Source organism: Lepisosteus oculatus, chromosome 20 (assembly GCF_040954835.1).
Source record: "Lepisosteus oculatus isolate fLepOcu1 chromosome 20, fLepOcu1.hap2, whole genome shotgun sequence".
Classification (NCBI taxonomy): Eukaryota; Metazoa; Chordata; class Actinopteri; order Semionotiformes; family Lepisosteidae; genus Lepisosteus; species Lepisosteus oculatus.
In genome coordinates, this window is record NC_090715.1 from 13,002,369 (window position 1) to 13,018,811 (window position 16,443).

At 41.1% G+C, this 16,443-nt stretch overlaps 1 protein-coding gene across 2 annotated transcripts in view; it reads right to left on the reverse strand.

The window, feature by feature from the left end:
- Nucleotides 1-1,348: 1,348 nt before the first annotated feature.
- The window catches only part of cmip (c-Maf inducing protein), a 76,134-nt gene continuing 61,039 nt past the window's right edge, over nt 1,349-16,443 (reverse strand). The window contains exons 11-21 of one of the 2 annotated variants that reach the window (XM_015368030.2): nt 15,666-15,731; nt 13,515-13,541; nt 12,612-12,660; nt 10,621-10,746; nt 8,586-8,702; nt 7,640-7,780; nt 6,776-6,823; nt 6,309-6,455; nt 5,271-5,376; nt 4,740-4,810; nt 1,349-3,531 (exon numbers count right to left, since the gene is read on the reverse strand). In XM_015368030.2, the coding sequence (XP_015223516.1) occupies nt 3,478-3,531; nt 4,740-4,810; nt 5,271-5,376; nt 6,309-6,455; nt 6,776-6,823; nt 7,640-7,780; nt 8,586-8,702; nt 10,621-10,746; nt 12,612-12,660; nt 13,515-13,541; nt 15,666-15,731 (952 nt within the window). In that variant the 3' untranslated portion in view covers nt 1,349-3,477. The remainder of the gene's footprint in view (nt 3,532-4,739; nt 4,811-5,270; nt 5,377-6,308; nt 6,456-6,775; nt 6,824-7,639; nt 7,781-8,585; nt 8,703-10,620; nt 10,747-12,611; nt 12,661-13,514; nt 13,542-15,665; nt 15,732-16,443) is intronic. The other variant, XM_006641169.3, reaches the window with a different exon arrangement.

Sequence of the window (16,443 nt, forward strand, 5' to 3'; positions counted from 1 at the left end):
TTTAGGGATTTACAGTACATTCCAAACCCTTAACAGACTGTTAGAAACTATATGAAGAAGCACGGCTTACTCTGGAAATATGTTTTAGGAATGCACTGAACCCAATGAAACCACTGTACCATTGGGCCGGGCAGCAGCGTCTCTCTCTCTCTCTCTCTCTCCCCTCCAGGGTCGGAATCCGACGGCTTTTTTAATGGAATTGGAATTCTTCCCAGTCTGGGTGTGGCAGTAAGGTGCTCTCTCCTGTGTGAATTCGCTGGTGTGTTTTAAAGCTTAGAAACACACCACACCAGCGAATTCACACAAGATGAAGCCCTTTAAAAATGTTTAAGGGATCCCGTTGAACCGAAAGGGTCCCCACTCGGGGAACACCTCGGACCACAGCCTTTGCTCCCAGGGAGTTCCACAGAGCCCACTGCAGAAGGTCTTCGTTGTCGTGATTGAGGGGTCAGGACACCCCACTTCCAAACTCCAGCTGTCTCGCAGAAACACCTGCTCCTTCCTGTGCAGCAGTGGGTCTTTGCCGGCCCAAAAGGGGACAGACATTCACTCAAACATTTCAGAAATGTAAATTGAAAACAAATGTGCTGCAAATGCTCTAGAGATCTTTGTGGTGGGACGTAGACCAGCGCAGCAATTTTCCTTTGCATTCAAAATTGTTTTAAGTTTGCAACGCTTCTTGTACAATAACAACTACAGTTGCCACACTGAAATAATAAAAAGAACCAGAAAATAAAAATTCTGTTCCAATAATTAAGCTAACCTAGCATTGGCCTAGCCTAGTCCTGTCAATTGCAATTTGTGTGGAATTGAAAGTGAGGAACAGAATCAAACTCCATCATCCATCATGGGAAAGACAGGGTGTCATGCCAACTTCAATCATCTGATGCATTTATGCAAAACAGCTCACAATTTGTACACATTTCTACAGCAGGGTATTTAACTGGAGCAATTTGAGTCAAGTACCTTGCTTAAGGGTTCAACAGCTATGCTCCAGCTGGGATCTGAACCTACTACCTAGTTCTGAGTTGAGAGCCTGAATCACTACTACATTATAAATCAGCTGACAGGGCATAATTTTAAACTAAAATCTTTTTTTTCCCTGATTCCCATTTATCCTTTCCATGTGAAGTTAAATAAATACCCAAGGCAGAACACGCATTGGAAATACACTGAATCTTTCTGCAGAACATACGCCGTGGAGTGCACATAATAACCAGGTTGAAAACCCATTCAGATATATTACAAGAGGCACACCAAGTGACATCCAATACAGCCAAATCAGTCATGCACCAAAATCAGCAATTTATGTGTGTCCTAGTTAAATAAAGAGTCAAAATGCATGTGATGAAACATATTCACTTACAGTTTATTTTTCTCGAAATTATTTCACATCTTATTTTAACATTTTTTTTTTTTACAACAGCTACAGAACAGTAGTAAACCAATCGTAAAGCAAATGTGCTGAAGAGGAACACAATGGCAGCATTTTTTAATAAGTTTGTATACACTACTGAACCGCCATACAGCTTCAATCTTTCTATGGAAACCCTGGCACTCAAAACCAAATTAAGACTTAACCGATAAAACAAAACAAACAGAACTAAACAAGACAAATAAAACAGACAAAATGATGTGGTTTTAGTTTCAGTGAAGTGGGGGTTTCTTTACCTTGTAACAAGATGCGAGAGATATTTAAAACAACAGATAACAATTGGCCTCCATAGCAGAAAAAAAGCTGAAATAATATTTTGCAACCATGATATTGTTATAATGTTCCCCAATTAACGTAGCACAATCATGACGAAAACAGCATACTTTGCAGGTACAAGGAAAGTAAATTGCTGAGCAGTGGTAGAGTCCAACATCATGTGTAGACACCCCCCACAAAAGCATGGTGTGCCCCAGAGCAACTACCAGCCTCAAAAACTGAACTTTGAAAAGGAAACAAAAAATCACATTTAACCAGGGTTCTAGGTACTTAATGTCTAGTATGATATAAATAACCTTCTTATGGGCCTAGTACAACTTACCTAGAAGATCTGTTCAGTTTCTGATGTTAAAGAAAAAACTGAATTAACCACAGTAAAAAACAAAACAGAAATTGAAAGAATATCTTGTAGGCTTGAGACGCCAATCTAAGACAAATTCCTTCTCTTTCTGGAATGAACATCTATCTTTCACTTTCCGTTTGTGGTTTGTCGGTTGTGGGGGTTCTTGCACTGTATGTGTGTGAAGAGAAAAATGGCTTCAGGGCATTTGAGAGACTGTGAAGTGGTTTTGGGTGGGTAGTTAAGTGTGAATTAATCTTTTAAACCACTGTTTACTTTTTCAATTTAAAAAAACATGCAGCTTATGTACATGCAAAACAACAGCTACACAAATATAATGAAGGTTAAAAATGAAATGACAGTAAAAACAAAATAACAGTGCACTTCATATTTAAAATGGATTTGGAAACCAAAATCTTTAAATTCAAAGTATTCTACAAAGGATGTTCCATTAAGTCAGACGAAACAGAAGTCATATATATATATAAATGAAAAATAAAAAAGCATGTACATGAAAGATGAGAATTTTGGTCTAAGAATTACACAAAAAATCTATTTTTCTGGTTGGCTCCTGTCAGAGTAAATTTAATAATATCTGTCTCGACTCAATTTTGTAAAAAAAAAATAAAACATCTGGCACAGGAATAACAAAACTGACAAAAGACATACCCCAAAAAATAGAAACTAAACTTTGCAGTTCTTGTGGGCAAAGTTTTTATAGAAACCAAAGCAAGACATACCTGCAAATTATTTGTACAGTACTCTAAGCAAGACAGACAAACAGGGAATTAAAGAATTACAATTCATAAATAAAAAGCAGGTCCCAGACCGCCTTATTGTGAATAATTTTCTTAAATATGTGACTTATGTATAACTTTATGTACATAAAAAAATCATTTTCTCTAAAAAGAAACGCTACGTTTCAGGGTGCATTGGATGAACGCTTCTTTCAGATGATGCTTGATTTTTTTCTTAAAAACTTTGTTTTAATACAGAGAAAGAAAGAAAAAAAATGTATATAAATAAATGCAGAGCCGTGTGAAGGAAAAAATTACAGTCCATTCAAGTCCACGCAACTGAAAACAAAAATAAAGATGTATACAGTATATGTGTTTTTGTTTTGACCCCACACAGAGCATTATTAGACACAAAGGCAAGAAAAATCCACAGTTTTGTTTTTTCCTTGTGTGGTCTGTCTACCACTAAACGCAGGTCTTTCGGTGTCTCCTCAGAAGCTTGCCTATGGCCAAGGGTACACAGGACGTCCTGGCCATGGCAGGTATGCATGGTAGGTGCAATGGGTGTGTAGAAGGTTGGTTTCTTTCACAGTACCCAAACCTGCTGCTCTACAAAACAGATGAGCTGAAAAGATCTCACTACAAAGTTTTTTTTCTCGTTTTTTTTCTCACCAGCTGTACTGAACGTTTCACCAGGCTTCTGTATAGCGCACGTCCACTTCTTTCAGGTTAGGCAGCTTGGCCTAGGAGCGAAAGACAAGACAGATCAGCCTGAGACCGAGCACATGACAGACACACACTGCGTGATGAGGGGAGAAAGGGAAAAATCTGCTTTGTGTGCTTCATTACCATTCCTGCACATTTGTTTCCTTTTAAGTAATAAAAGGTTCAGGAAACACCCCCCTGCCCTCTCAGTACAACCCCATCTTCCAGGAATGGCTTTAAAATCCCCTGTTAAATACTAAGAACTGAATTACATCCAACGCTCCAGGCTTTAACGGGGCACAAAATCATATCTGGAATGCAATTATGTTAAAACTTCCATCCCTTTATTTGGTAGCAGCGTTGGGACGCAAGACCGTCTAGAAAGTTTCTTTTACAATGCACTTTTATCTCAGTAATTCATGACATGAGAAAGCAATCACAGCCATCTTTGAAAGAGTATATCCCCATTCTGGTGCAGAAAGCACCGAGAAGAAAAATCTCTCAGGGTTATTCTCTGGGCTTCTAATTGATGGATTCATATAATAATTGTTTCTTCATATTCATACAACATATTTCTTCATATTTTCACTGGAACAACTCCTGCACTGCTCCGGTAGAATGAGAAGGTCCTCTGACTCACCCATTCTTTCAACCATTAATCTTTTTCAATCCTGCAAAGCCCAGATGACCTAACAGGAGAGTTAACGCCAACTGGAGCATCTCTTACTGCTGTGGCTGTAAGACTGGGTGTGCCTGGGAAGCTGATGTTATACAGCAGTATAATGAAAGGCAGCAGTGTGGAGCAGTGATTTCAGTTCTGGCTTTGTTTCTGCTGGGCTGTGGGTTTGAATCCCAAATGAGACACAGTCGTTGTAATCTGAGCAAGGCATCTCACGTGAACTGTACCCAGTGCAACTGTAAGTCACTTTGGATAGAAGCATCAGCCGGAGAAATAGAAGAGACCTGGGAAAGTTCTGAAGGTCTAATCCCATCCCTCACCTTGGCAACACTTAGCCAATTATGCACTGTCACAGGAGGTTAGCATCTTGGACAACTGTTGTGCCTTTACCGGATGTAAAGCAGCAGAGTTTACAGAGGTTCTTGAGAACGCTGGCACTTGAAAGATCCAGTTAGGAAGTTAAGAACTCTCAAATTAAAATTTGCTAATTTGATTAAATTTGTTGCAGCCCTTCAAATGTGGAGTGGTTCACCCCGATGTAGATTTTCATTTAGAAGCGCTGCCTACCTTGAGATCTTCGTATGTGTCTGCAGACAGTTTGGTGCTGTTCATGTTGAGGCTACACAGGCTTTTCATGGCTGGGAAAAAAAAGCCCGCCGTTTTGTCACATCAACTCAGGAAAACAACACACGAGAACCACATGGCATGTTCTTTACAGTTACTGTCATTCTCTTCTTCAATCTATGCATAACCTGTAATGTACAGATAGATCTTTAATTATGTAGAGAATAATAGATTTTTTCACATTCCCATGAATATATATTCTTAAGGCAGTAAGTACCATTTTACTCTGGCAAGGTAATCATTTCTAATCACATATCTGTAATCTGTAAGACTATCTGTAATTTACAGAACTCTGTTTCTAATGTTATGGAAAAAAATGCAAACAATAATAATATCTAGAGATTACAGGCTCTAGTATTTAAAAGCTAGCAGATCAAGAAGTAAACTTAAGAAACTAGGTACTTCTTCTAAAGCACTTTAATTTTTTTTCTTGTAAGAATACTCATTCTAATTGGTGTGGCACAGTTTCCTTACAGCTTAGTGCAAGCAGTCCTGCATCAGTCACTGGTGTTTCACACAGGTTGAGAACTTGAAGAGAAGTCAGGTGCTCTGAGAGAAGTCGTAATCCAGCATCTCCAAACTAATCAAGAAATGAGAGAGTTTCATCGGGGAAGTGGCAGACTCAAGAGCACTGAATCCTGCTGAAATGTTACAGCAGATAGCGACAGGAAGGCATTCTACTGACAGACAAGGAAATCATCCATTTTTAGTTTCACCTTTCATTTGGTACAGCTGAGGTCTATGATTGGTTTCTATTGGAAATATAATGATCATTTCCTGCAGTTAGAATAGTTCACCTTATAAGGGTATTACAGTACCAACACGTAAAAGGCAGCACCTGTAAGACTACAGAAGCAGTTTCCGAGTTATCTTTTTGAGCCTTTTAAAACAAAACAGATATTAGGATGTGAACGAGCTGAGAGACATTATTTAAAGATGGGTAAAGTTCTTCCATGAATGAATTTGTAATCCTTCCTGACACCTGTGCATCTGCAGGTTTTTATAGACCCAATTAAATTAATACCTTAATTATAGTAGTGTTCCTAGCTCTTAAGGTGCTGAAGATTTAATCAGATCTACAAAACCAGAACCAGAATTCAGCACCCCTGCAGTATAGGCAGTAATAGATCAGGTGTTGGAAAAGCAGGTGTAGAGGCAATGATGAAGCCCCTCTCAGAAGGATTTTTAAAATAATCATACCCATAATCATACCCAAATAATTTAGCAAAAAAGTAAATAAAGCATACATCTGCACTGAATACCTGAAGAAACAGGCCAATACTTGTGATATTTATGAGCTTACAGTCTTGATGCAGACATCTAACAGACACAGAAGTATGAGTGATCCTGTTGTTCCTCCATGAGTCCACTGCCAGACCCGACAGTTCATGTGGAACCTGTGCACAATGCTCCACCAGGACTGGTGGCGGCAGTGGGATTTGGGAACGGGCCTGTGGAAGGGGGAAGAAACTGGAGGCTGACGGGGGAGCAGGAGGTGGAGGGCATACTGACCTGGGTTGACCACAGGTTGAGTTGTTTGAGGGAGGGCAGCTTGATGAGTTGCTCTGCGCAGGCACTGGTGACATTGGTGAAGGCCAGGCTCAGGTTCTCCAGGTTACCAAAGGACCCAGAGCTCAGGAGACGCGCCAGGTCAGCATCCTGAGAAGAGACACGCAAACGCAAAACGTTGATGGACACCAGGCAATGAGAAGCATAGCTGATGTCCATCGAGACAGCATGGGTGTGACGCAACACCAAGCAGCAAGAGCAGGATCTGGGGTGGACTGGCCCTGAGTGTACCATGCAGGACCTAACACTGACGGTCAGAACAGTACAAATAAATATATTTGACAGAGAAATTACACATTTCTCCCAAAGTCAATTTGCTGAACTATCGCGGATCTGCCCTAGGAGAAAGGTGTTTTGGATTCACCTAGTAAAACTTTCAGTAAGAATCAGAAACCAGGAGGAAGACTTACTGTGGACTTGGATGGCAATGTAAGTCGTGTGGGACCACCTTTTCTTTGCTGTAGAAAACAAAAAATATATTTCAAAAACATAGAATTAAGAAAAGGAAGCATAGCTCTTCACGATGTAGCTCTGTAGTTCACACCTGTACCTATAAAAACAAACTTTCAGATGAGTACATGCAGTGCTCTAGAGTCTAGACCACATGAACAACTTTACCAGCATGCTACACAGGTGTTACTCCAACCTCAGCCACTAGGTGGCTCTTTTGCATGAATTACCTTTGGCCCCAACTTTTCAAGATAAAAAGAAAAGCTGGAAAAAAGCAGATGAAAGTTTTTCAAAAGTTTGAAAGGCAATTGGGAGATCTTTGTCTTTCTGAATTTTACATTCTATTAACAGTGTCTTTTTTTGATGTCCCAATGTGAAAGTTTAATATCTAGAATGGGGTGAGACACTCACTGCCTTGCACAGGAGACGGATTGAAGTGTGGGAAGAAATGTTTGCATTGGACAAAAAAAAAATGATGGCTGTTTCCAAAGGAGCAATATCAAATGTCTCGCAAGTAAAGTTCTTGAAGGCTGTGGTTTCCCTCTTCTGTCCTTTCAAAACCTTTTTCTCTTTTTCCTTTCCTTATCTCTTCCAAATCTCTGTTTTCCCTTTTTCTACTCCTTTATTCCTGTTTTTACATTATGGTCGGATTCACACAGTTTGTTTCGGTACCAAGTCTTGAGGATTGTTCTCATTTTTTCATTATTGTATATGCTACCATGTAATATTCTCTCTTTTCCCTGAAAAAACAATAAACAAATTGAACATAAACATCTTATGGCTCTGTCAGGTTGAGTTTTTCCCCCAGAGAGAAGGCCTCCTACCAGCTCCTTCAGCTCCCTCTGACGGTCGCACAGCTGCTCGTACATCTTTTTGCCGACCTCTGTGCTCTCCAGGGTGGAGATGATCTGCAGCTGGGTGTCATTGTTCTCAATGATGTTGTACTCCAGCATCAAGCACAGGATCTGGAATGCAGGCAAAGCGTACTGAAAGTGTCCTTTCAGACAGTGAGGCACTTTTTTTTTTCTTTATTTGCACCCTCTTAAGATACACCTCAGAGCAACACTTCAGCCAGTCTTCAGCCAGACCCTAGCTTTTCCAGCCTTCTGCCAACAAACCTCTTAAATCCTCCTACCCCTATTTACACCCCTCTGTTTTTGCACTGAACTCAAAATATTGCCACTACTTTAATTTTGCACACTGATGCTCTCTGAATGCTGTGTAAAATTACAGCTGCTACCACGTGCCTGAATGGGTATTTGCCATGTCATTTGTTATGTCATTTTCTATGTCAATGTTATGTCATTTGTCATGTGAGGAAAACACGCAAGTAAGCAGTTCTTTGTCCTCGGGTACATCTGACAATAAACTTGAAGTTGAAAACCAGCTTGCTTTTTTTTACACGCATTACTTTCAGGAACACTGACAAGTTGCAAAGACTTAACTGCTTGTGCTTTTGCAAAAGAAATCTGCATTGTGACCCATCTAGGCTTATACAAATGCACTCTTTTAAAGGTACTAGCTTTTATTAACCTCACCCGTAAAGAATTGCCAATGTCAAAACAAGGTACAGCAGAAGAACAGCTGCAATCTGCACAGGAGCCTTCAGCAGACAAATTGAGCCTGTCACTATGCTAGAGGAGTCTATTTACTGCCCTGCAGCAGATCAGCACATGTAATGATGGCTCATAATGCATGTGACACTAAATACGCTTTTCTTTGGCAGGGTGTGGGTATGTGTTTTTGGCGCGGTCTGTGCCGGGGACATACCTCCACCATGGTCTGGTTGCCTCTGAGAGCGAGGAGCATGCAAGGCCCCAGTTTGTTTTCAGCCAAGGAGAGCAGGAACTTCTTTGTCTTGTAGCAGGAGCCCATCAAAATGTGAACCTGAGAGGGAGGAGACAGCTGGTTACACCTCAGTTTCCGATGGCAGTTCTACAGCTCAGATTCGAGTACAATGGAAATATCCATCCAGCTGTGGTAACCCAGACAGCTCAACAAAAATAAACGGGAAATAAAGAACAAATACAAAGCTACATAAAATAGATATACAGGAAAAACATTAATTTGTCTGTCATGGGGCAAGGGGAACAAGCAAGGGGAACACCAGCTTCAGCTTGAGACTCAACTGATTGAAGTCAATGCCTTGAAACAACACATACATCTGCATTTCTGTAGCTCAGGGAAGAAGCAGTACAGTAACAAGGCAGTCCTGGAGGTAAAAGGACCCCAGGCCATGGAAGGGCTCTGTATGGGAACTGGTAACCATTGTAGGGACACAAGCTCCAGGGTAACAAACTCCCAAAAATGTGACAAAGAAATCAAGTTGCAAGTTGAGTTGTTTTATGCAGAGGCTGGGGGAGGAGGGTCAATTCCTTTGTTATAAAATCAAACCTCCCACTTAACCCCTTCGGTACAGACTTCTGTGGTTTGACTCAGAGTCATTATGACATGAACCGTGAGGGCACCGCAGGTCTGCCAGTGTGAAGTGGCTCAGAGAAGTGAGCACCCCTGTACAGGGCTGTACAGCTGATGCCAAGGTAATCAGGCAATCAAAAACAGTAGTTTAAAAACAATGGCGATCCTGAACTGCTGTCATTATGACCAATCCTGGCAGTCACGTACTCATTACTATACTGTAGATTAAAAATATATCGACTCGAAAGTCTTAAAATAAAGGTACACATGGCCTGAACCAAGCACATGAGAGTGTATGCAAGTCTTAAAACTATCAAAACGAAATTTAAGTATTTTTGTTATTTGCATAAACAAAGTAGCCTTTGGCAGACAGATGCTGATATAGGTCACATTTTTTTAAAGCGGACTGTTCTCTTTTGATCATGCCAAGATCCAGTTTTCCCATAGTGTTATAAATCCCAGTCATCTCCCAGTTCAGTTCAACATTAAGAACTGAACTATTCTTAATGCTGTGTATTTGACAAGCAGTTCTCCAGTTCCAACAGCCCCACTCTTTTCACACAGCTGCCATGGTAACAGCCAGCTGAGGAAGAGCTGCAGGCAATCTTCCTCCATTCAAGTGCCAAAATAACAGCTGATCCGACAAACTTTCTCCATTAACTCAGGACAGGAAACCTACAGATGAATCTTCCCAACTAAAAGTAGGTTAAAAAAAAATCAAAAGTACAAAATAAACTAAAATAAGTGATTTACTATCGCTATCAACCATTTTAAGAACTTCAGTAGAACAGTATTAGTTATTAAAGTGTAATTATTTGGCACTGCACTGAGAGCTGGTGTAAATATGCGATTAGTTTTTTTGCCGGAAGTCAAAAAGACATCAGTTGATTCAAAACATGCGCTGGGCTGCTTGTCGTGGTGTCACTGTCTAATGCCTAAACACTAGGCAGACAAATGCTGCAAGCAAGTCGACACAGGCGCCCGAGAAGAACAGCCCCAAAAAAGTTTAGATTTATTTGCCCTAATAAGGGAATTATACACTGAAAATGCATAATGTTACCCAACATACTTCAGGAACCCACAAAACAGTTCCCACAGAAGGTTAAAGAGTTTTGTTTTGATCTGGAAACATCCATGTTCGGGCTCTATGTATTGTCATAAACTATGTGTGGCGAATGCTTATGAGGCAGTCTGTGATGGCCAGTACCACCAGGAAGAAGAACCTATCAGAGGCGGTGAAGAACAGGAACTGGGCGGCCTGTGTTTGGGACGGGGTGGGGTAGGGGGGTGGGATGAGACAGTTCTCAGATACAGTACAGTTCAGTCAAGCTCACTACAGACAAGGTGCTGAGTGAGGGCGATGCAAGGCAAAATATTAAGGACTCACATTATTGCACACACGTACCATGCTGGCAAAGAGCTCCCCGTCATCATCGCACGCCACCCCACCAGGGCTGTACAGCTGGAACCAGCCGTCCTTCCCAGCACGCACACTCAACAGGCACGAGTGGACCTGCCGGGGAATCGCACAACACGCACCGGTTAGTCAGGAACCGCGCTCTGCTTTCGAAGCAGGGTGCCGTGAAGTTAGCTGGCCTATTCACGCAACTTTATCGCGGGGGGAAAAAAAAATCACACTGTGGCGCAATAAAAGTCATGGCTCCGAATGGGACTGTAGTGCTGCTATCCACAGCAAAGACTTCCGTTGGTATTCCAGCTGTATATGCCTATCCACATCAATGCCGAACGCTGATGATGTGGACCCGCGTTAAAGCTGTGCTGTTCTTAATGGCAGAGTGAGACACTCGATTGCTTGTATTTCTTATCAGCTCACTTGAACAGAAAACAGAAAAGGGCTTGACAGTCTAACAAAACCAGGCGTCGGGTACTTCAGTTACACAACAACTCTGCCTAGAGACAGGGTTTAAAAATATGAAAGGGAAAAAAGTGCAAGCCGATATGACGTGTTTTATTTATTTACCGTTTTTGGCTGCAAAAAATCTAAATGTAATACAGGCTTTAAAACCCTGGCACAATAAGTAAATTATCATGGGCCAGGTCCTGCGATAAAGACAAATGATTCAAAACAGGCAGCCCACTAAAAGCCTCCATTTCTTATGATGAGTGATAAGAGCACTTGTACTACGCTCTTAAAAGCACCGATCAGGAAAAGAAGACCGTGGTCATACAACTACTACTTTCGTCTATGTTTTGTGCTGAAGAATAATGAGGATAGCTGCAAATCAAAAGGCTAACCAATGCCAATTGGCACTTGTCAGATTTTGTCCAAAACTTTATATGCTGCACTGGTTTGAAAGTGTCCATACTCCCTTGTCAGGAGGTATTAAACATGTGTGTCATCAAGATCCCCCCTTTCGCATTTATAAAACTGAGTTATAACCTTCACAAATAAGGATCCCAACTTCAAACACAGCTGGAATAATTATAAAATAGGTTTATTCCATGCTGGGAAAAAAAGAAGAAAGAAAACACAACGTTTCGGCTGTGGAGCCTTCTTCAGGTGTGACACCTGAAGAAGGCTTCACGGCCGAAATGTTGTGTTTTCTTTCTTCTTTTATTCAGCATGGAATAAACCTATTACTTGTTCCTTTGCAGCCTACGCATGCTGACGCAGCTCCCCACCTGAACTAATTATAAAATATGCCTGAGCAGGTCTGTTTCTAGGGGTTCCCTGGCCAGTTTCTGAGGACAAGTGGAAATATCTAAATGTGTGGTTGTACTGAAAGTCCCTGTTGTATATCACAGTTTCAAGGGATTTGCAAACAAACAATGTGCACGTGTATCTGTTTTTGGGCCTGCACTCAAATCACATCGTGTCCGAGACCTGCCAGAAGAATCCCAAGCTTTCACTTCTACCTTGACTTGTGACTGCCTGACAGTCACTGCTGCTTGACCAGTCCACACAGACACTCTCCCATCAAGAAAATGAAACAGGCTCAAATCCCGACTCCAAATGGTCATTCAAAATATTTCCTAAAGGCTGCTTTGCCTTTGCTTCACACATCCCTTCTAGGAATCCTAGCAGTTACATTTTTGAAAGTCTATGGAATTCATGGATTTATAGTCTATAGAAATAATTTTCAAACCCACTTTTCTAACTCTTCAAATCACATTTCTCAGGCACACCTAGTTTCTCCTTGTTTATTAAGCAGCAGGTGCACAAGTTCGAAGTGATGTTTTGGGGGAACTGTCCCACTGATTTTTATTTACAACTTCTCTTCCAAAATTTTATCCGCGCCGCAAACTACAAACCACAGCAGCAGGCATCACATCAAGCCCATTCAGTTCACTGCACAGTGACCTAGTTAATGCTACGATGATGTCACGTTTTTATCCATTTTAAAGCACTTGACTCACCTCCTGTCGGGGGTCTTCTGCAAATCTCTGAATGACATACTTTAATTCCCTGGGAATGAGATAAATATAAATGAAGACTGTTGAAAATTCAGGCCAAACCCCATCCCACTGACAAAAAGACCTTTTCAAACTGTGTGTGTGACGTTGTGCACATGCTTCACTGGTTGCTTGATCCTGATCTGCTTGAAAACGTAATGAAATATTAATGTGGTAAATTAAACATCACCAAGAATGAGGCAGCAGAAGACTTGACCGTAAGATCAGAGTTCTAATACACATCTTCCAGCGTCACACTTAATGAGCTGGACGGTTTTGAGACAGTGGCCAGTACTGTTAAAAGGGTCGAGTTAAACAACAGAGTGGCGGGTGCACAGTCTGTGGTGGCATGATATTCACTTCACTTGATGTTGTTTCAGTAAGGCCAAGACAAGGCCAACCCCACTTAACAATGCAGGCAAAATGGTTTCCCAAACATCTACTTGGACATACTGATATTGGATTTTTCTAGCAATTCCCTCTTTAACAATCAATTATTGATTAGCATGGTTTAGTGTACCCTCATCTTCAGTTTCAAAATGAATCACTGGCACAAGCGGAAACATCACACTTTCCACTCTCTTAAATATCTGGCCAACACGATCAAAAATGTGCAAAATATTATAAACGCCTGACTTCTGAGGCTAAGGACGTGTACATCTGCAGAAAACTTTTACATCCCTTCGGCAAAACTCTCGTTTCTTTTGCATTTTCATTTAATTTCAGACACAGGCAGTTTATATGTTTCTACAGAGGTCTTGTTTTTTCCCCCCTACGAAAGACAAAAACAATGGGACTCCAGCACAACAGACAGACAAGAGCAAAGTGATAATAATGCTGTAATAGTTATATTAAAACAAAACTTACTTGGTGAATTTTTCATGTGCCAGGGCCCTGCAAACAAACAAATAGTATTCTGTAAGAAAAACTCAGAGCTAACTCCATGAGACAGAAAGGAATGAGAAAAATTATATATGAGGAAGTTGAGGCTATAACAGACATTTAATAGTTAAAAGCAGCTTCCTCTTTATCATCTTAAGCATAGTTACTAAACCTAACTGCTCAAAATGAACAGCACTTCAAGAGGTGATATTTCCATCTTTTCCAAAAACCCTCCTCCTATGAAGAAACACAACGTTCTGAATTCAGACGTGATACAGATTTGTGAAATGAAACTGGTGTACATAAAGTCCATGCATTCTGGAAACGCGATTTACTTTATTTCAAGTAATGTAAAATCTACACGATACAGCGCAAGCCAAAGATTTAATGAAATGCATGTCAACTTATCCCAATTCATTGTGTTGTAATAATTTACTTCTTTCTAATTCCTTTCTCTCTCCAGGACTACTGAAAGTCTCTAGCTGCTGCACTGGAAAACAGCAATTAGTACTAAATGATGAAGCCCGGCAATCATGTTTATAAAAGTAATGCCTTGGAAAAGAGCATAAAAGATGCTAATTTGTTCAGAGCTCAGGTGTGCTGACGGAAACCTCTGTAATGAAGCAGAAGGTCATGAATAATTAGTGCGATGCTTGGGAGTCTCAATTAGGGCCTTTGTTTTCCTAAAACATTTCAGTGTAAATCACACTTGTCTAGTCCCCAAACGATCCAGCTGATGGAACACAACGTCACTCTGACTGCCTGGCGCTACCCAGCCCAGTTCAAGGGAGACAAACACACTATTAACACAACAGGCCGGGTGTCTTCCTGGAGAAGCACAGACCCCAAGTGAGGGCTGATGTGCCCGGGGAAGTGAAAGTCTGGTAAACAGTGCAATTAGGAGTCGTTACTTGTTGCCAAGGGAAATACATTTTCCAGACAAACAGTTTTTTGGCTTCTGAAATGTCACCCAAGGCCTAAGAGATCTACACAAGGCTGACACAGCAAAAGTATCTTTTTAAACCAGGCCTTTTTTACAGTTTGTCGCTTAGAGAGAAACTAGCAGGGCTCCAGAAAATAAAGCATTACACTCCCAGCGCTGCGACAGCTGCCAGAAGTAACAGACATCTGCTTTAATATTTTTTTTAGATAACATCCTGCCATTTGTTAGAGCATTAAAAAGGGGAGGTGTATTCCACTTGACATTCAACATGTTTTTACAATCAGTTTTCCATATAGGGTGGGGTATTCCTGTTGGCCTACCGGTGGAACCTTCCTTGGAAAACGATCAAACTGGAAAACAAAACGTCGGCTTTGCCTGCTCAGTTCCCAGTGGCATCAGAGGTCTTCGTCATAAATGGCTCTGAGAGGTCAGCTTTATTTCCCAAGCCAGCTGATTTGAGAGTTACCCCAGAGGAGCACAAAATACAAGACGCCTTGAAAATCCCTTTACTACCTAAACCAACTTCACAATTTGCAATGTCACCATGCTGTCAAAAAATGATTTACTTTAACAGCTGTTGCAACACAAGGGACTTATATTGCCATTTTGTAGAACACCGCAACTTCCTCTTTAATGGAAAAGTTACTCAATCTCTGCTTGAAAAAATGAATAGTACAACAAGTACTATCCTTTCCAACAAACACTGCCATAAAATGCCAAAATGTATTGAATTTGGCTCTGATTCCAGTTTGTGAATTGAGATTGATGTGGAAGAATCCAAGGCATTCAGGAAACCTGTGGTATGTTCAAAGTTCAAGGAGAGTTTTCAGCTTCCCTGTTGTCTGTCAGTGGCTGCTTAAAAGCTAACGCTTTTAAGCAATGAAAATCTTTTAACATGCGCGCTGAAAGCATGGCTCAAAAAACCTGTAAAATGCGAATGCAGAGACAAAGATTCTGCAAGAGACGGGAGTCAACGGTATGCAGAGAGCTGAGGACTCCTGCACTCATGAGCATCCCCACCCGCTGACCCCCACTGATGGGTGGCAGAGCTGGATTTAAACTGGCAACCACCAAGCTTCGGGATCCAGACATTTGCACTGCATAAAACCTCCCAGATGACACAAAGAAGAGGAGGCCTCCAGCTTATTTTCCAACAACCCGGCTAGTAATGCAGACGATCTCCGTTTACTTACTCCTTAGGAAAGGGAATGGGCTGGAGCAGACTCGCAAGAGCAGGTCTCCAATCGTCATAGTCAGATCTGTGGGGCAAAAGAAGGACTTCAGAAACGAGCTTCAGTGGAGCATGGAAATATATAGATTTATATGTAACCCTATGTAACAGTTTTTTACTGCCTCAAAACACTACAAAGCATATTTGTAACAGGCGATATTTATCCTCTCACAGCTAAAAGGGCAGGGAGACAAATCAGGTATATGACATATTTCATCTCGAGCTGTGCACGCAGCCCAGATGGTTATCATGGGATTGCAGCGATATTATTTTCTACGACTTTGTCAGCACAGTGTGTGTCCAGGTCAAGGACCTCACTCTGTTGAAAAACAACCAAAAAGTCAACAAACTGCGCGACTTTTAAAAGTGTAACCTGCAAAGGAGAAAGACTTTTAAAAGCTCAATTTTACAAGAAATGTTTTCAATGGAAAAACGAGTGTCCCCACCTTGGTCTTGGGAGGCTACAGACCTCACCAGACTTCATTCCAAATAATCTCAATCATCTGTAAGTGATCTGTCTCTCTCCACCTTAACATTAACCAACTAGATGAAACCAGGTGGATTATGAATGCACAGGAATGCCTTTGCAATGCCTTTATGGACAAGGTAATCAATGCAATTCCCCTGTGAATTTCAGTCACCCTGTTGTTTGGATTTGTCTAGTAAGAAAATAACTGTATTCTCAGGACTTCCTATTCAGAATAGCATGCAACCACTTCTTCGCCGATTTAACTGTTGAT